This window comes from Medicago truncatula, chromosome 1 (genome assembly GCF_003473485.1).
Source record: "Medicago truncatula cultivar Jemalong A17 chromosome 1, MtrunA17r5.0-ANR, whole genome shotgun sequence".
In the NCBI taxonomy this organism is placed as follows: Eukaryota; Viridiplantae; Streptophyta; class Magnoliopsida; order Fabales; family Fabaceae; genus Medicago; species Medicago truncatula.
In genome coordinates, this window is record NC_053042.1 from 22,140,357 (window position 1) to 22,144,080 (window position 3,724).

General features: G+C 34.3%; 1 protein-coding gene across 1 annotated transcript; it reads left to right on the plus strand.

The window, feature by feature from the left end:
- LOC25483381 (L-type lectin-domain containing receptor kinase IV.1) lies at positions 1 to 1,940 on the plus strand. The gene has a single exon (XM_013612066.2). The coding sequence runs from the start codon at positions 3 to 5 to the stop codon at positions 1,938 to 1,940; it is 1,938 nt and encodes a 645-aa protein (XP_013467520.1). The 5' UTR covers positions 1 to 2.
- The last annotated feature ends 1,784 nt before the right edge of the window (positions 1,941 to 3,724 follow it).

The window sequence follows — 3,724 nt, forward strand, 5'->3', positions numbered from 1 at the left end:
TCATGTTCCTCAAGCTTGTGTTTATGTTGTTTAATCTTGTTACATTGGTAGCAAGTGAAGATAACAGTTTCATCTATAATGGATTCCAATCATCACATTTATATCTTGATGGTATTGCTGAGTTAACCTCAAATGGCTTACTAAGACTCACTAGTGATACAGATCATGAAATAGGGCATGCTTTCTATCCAAATCCTATAGTTTTCGAAAACACTTCCGGCGAAAGTGTGTTTTCTTTTTCAACTACTTTTGTATTTGCCATAAGACCTCAATATCCAACTCTTGGTGGCCATGGAATTGTTTTTGTTATTTCTCCTACAAAAGAGCTACCAAATTCACTACCAACACAATACCTTGGTCTCTTTAACAATTCCAACAATGGAAACAGTAGCAACCATGTTTTTGGTGTTGAGCTTGACACTGTTCAAGATTTTGAGTTTGATGATATCAATAATAACCATGTTGGTATTGATATCAATGATTTGAAATCAGCTAACTCAACTTCTGCAGGCTATTATGATGATAATGATGGATTCAATGATTTATCCCTTTTCAGTGGATATCCTATGCATGTATGGATTGAATATGATGGTGAAAAGAAGAAGATTAATGTTACTTTAGCTCCAATTAGTGTTGGTTTTAATAAAAAACCAGCAAGACCTTTGTTATCATTGACCAAAGATCTTTCTCCAGTTCTCAACAATAGTATGTATGTTGGATTCTCATCTTCAACAGGGTTACTTGCAGCTTCTCATTATATTCTTGGTTGGAGTTTTAAGGTTAATGGCCTGGCTCAAAACCTTGAAATCTCTGAACTTCCTGAAGTAACAGTATTTTCTGAGAAAAAAAAATCCAAATTTTTAACTATTAGTTTGCCTTTGATTTTGCTTAGTTTGGTATTCATGATAACTTTAGGGGTTATGTATTATATCAAACGGAAGAAGTTTTCTGAGATTCTTGAAGATTGGGAACATGAATATGGCCCACATAGATTTAAGTTCAAAGATCTATATTTTGCTACAAAAGGTTTCGGGGAAAAGGGTCTACTGGGAGTTGGTGGATTTGGTAGAGTCTACAAAGGTGTGATACCGAGTTCCAAACTTGAAGTTGCTGTGAAAAGGGTGTCTCATGAATCAAGACAAGGGATAAGGGAATTCGTGTCGGAAATTGTTAGTATTGGTCGTCTTCGGCACAGGAATCTTGTTCAACTTTATGGCTATTGCAGGCGAAAAAGCGAGTTACTTTTGGTTTATGATTACATGCCAAATGGAAGTTTAGACAACTATCTATACAACCAACCAAAAGCGAGGTTGAATTGGAGTCAAAGATTTAGAATCATCAAAGGTGTTGCTTCAAGTGTGGTTTATCTACATGAAGAATGGGAGAAAGTTGTAATTCATAGAGACATAAAAGCTAGTAATGTGTTGTTAGATTCTGAATTTAATGCTAGATTGGGAGATTTTGGTCTTTCAAGGTTGTATGATCATGGTGCAGATCCTCACACAACTCATTTGGCTGGAACTATTGGTTATCTTGCTCCGGAACATATTAGAACAGGTAAGGCTACTAAATCTTCTGATGTGTTTTCTTTTGGTGCATTTCTTCTTGAGGTTGTTTGTGGTAGGAGGCCTATAGGTCATGTCGGAGACAACGAGAGTCTAATTCTAGTTGATTATGTGTTTGAATGTTGGAAAAGAGGTGAAATTCTTGAGGCAAAAGATGCATATTTAGGAACAAAATATGTGTCTGAAGAGGTGGAATTGGTGTTGAAACTTGGCTTGTTGTGTTCACATTCCGAGCCTTTGGCTAGACCAAGTATGAGGCAAGTTGTGCAGTATTTGGAGAGGGATATACCTTTGCCAGATTTGTCTTCACTTAGTTTATCTTCTTCTGGTTTATCTTCTGTGTCTATTGCTGAATCTGTTCTCTCTGGTGGTTGATGATTTCAAAAGGCACATGAAATTAGTGCTTAATCGGTCCATTTTGATTTTCTAATGTTTTAGATTTTGAAAAAATGGATTGAAGAGAGATTGTTATCTGAAAGGTAAAATGATGTTTGAGTAGATACATGAAAGTTTTTCTCAATAAACTTTTTTGTTCTGATTTTGCATATACCTCATTGTGTCCAAGTTTGTACCTATTTTGAGTAGACGAATGAGACTACAATTATTATTCAGTAATATCATAAAGATTTAAAGGGTAACCAAATAAATAACCTGCAAAACCTTCAAATGCAATAAGGCAACCACTCATTCTATTTTCTTGGACACTTGAGCAATTCTTCATATGCACATATAAGATTAAGTTATTGGGATGAATAGAATAAGCCCTAAAATGGAACACATGATAATCACTATCATAGACGACTTCATACGATACCAACGAATGCAGTGATGAATTTCAAATTTTCCATTCATCATAATACTCATACTTCTAAAATGATCCCTGAAATTAAAAAATTTCAACCACATTAGTTTGTTTGAAACAATTTGAGAATAAAGAATACCTTTACCATTCTTGTAGACAATTGAAGTACCTGTAGTAGGCAATTCCCACCATTCATGAAACAGTAAGATATGCATCAATCTGTACTGGCTAGTTATCAGTTGATGAACACAACATTCATGAAAGAGAGGTTCTCCTTGATTTAAGAATTCATCGTTTTATTCCTATTTGTATGAACTCCCTTGAATATCAATGAAAGTCTAGTTTAATTCATATTTCCTTCTGTTTAATGTTGTTTATATGTTTATGATTGACTACTAGCACTAGCATCTTGAATGTGTAAATTGAACTTAGAACTTGAATGACCACTAGCCCTGACTTTTGACTCTGATCTAGGGAATATATTTAACCTAAGTAATTAAGCTAGAGATAGACAGTTATTAGGTTATGATTTAGGGATTAACGGACTATTAAAACCTCCAAAGGTTTCAAATTCACTTAAGAGATTAAGGGGTTGTCACTTGCGGAGAGAATTCTAGGTCAAGAGATTGAGTAGAATTACTGTGTTAATCTGTCGTTAAACTAAATGAACATTGATTGAATTGGGGGTGCAAATTACCATTTAAGAGCATCGGAGGATTCGAAGGTCTTAACCATATTTCTCATTAATTTCTAAAACCAAAGCTTTGATTGTTTTAAATAGTTAATGTTACAAAAAACTAATCCAACTGCCTAGGGCAACCATAAATTTAATACATCCTTTCGATATTGAAATTTTTAAGTAGAAATTCGATACGATCTTTAGTATTACTTCGATAATTTTGGTATACTTGCCAAAATCTTATCGGATAGAACCAAAGCGTCCTACAAACCTGCATTGACACGAGACTTTATCATGACGATGCTGATATTAGGGAATGCAATTTTGAAATTTTATGGTTATATAAACCCATGAATGTATTGAATAAACGTAAGCATAAAATTGTTGAAACGAGTGAAAATGTTAAAAATCCGTAGAGCAGCATGATAGGAATTAAACAATGACTAGTTCCTGCTTAAAATTGCATACCACGTGAAAATTAGAGTATTGACAAAGAAAGAGAAGCCATAACAAATATTTAGCAAAGTTTAATTCACTCAGCCCTCTCCAATGATTTAAAGAATGAAAAGTTGGTAACAATGAAATAACCTTAGCTTGAGGATAAGGTACACAATCCTCTCCGATGAGGCATGTAGCATTGGCCACAACTATGTCAAAACTAAGAACTTGATTGCATCA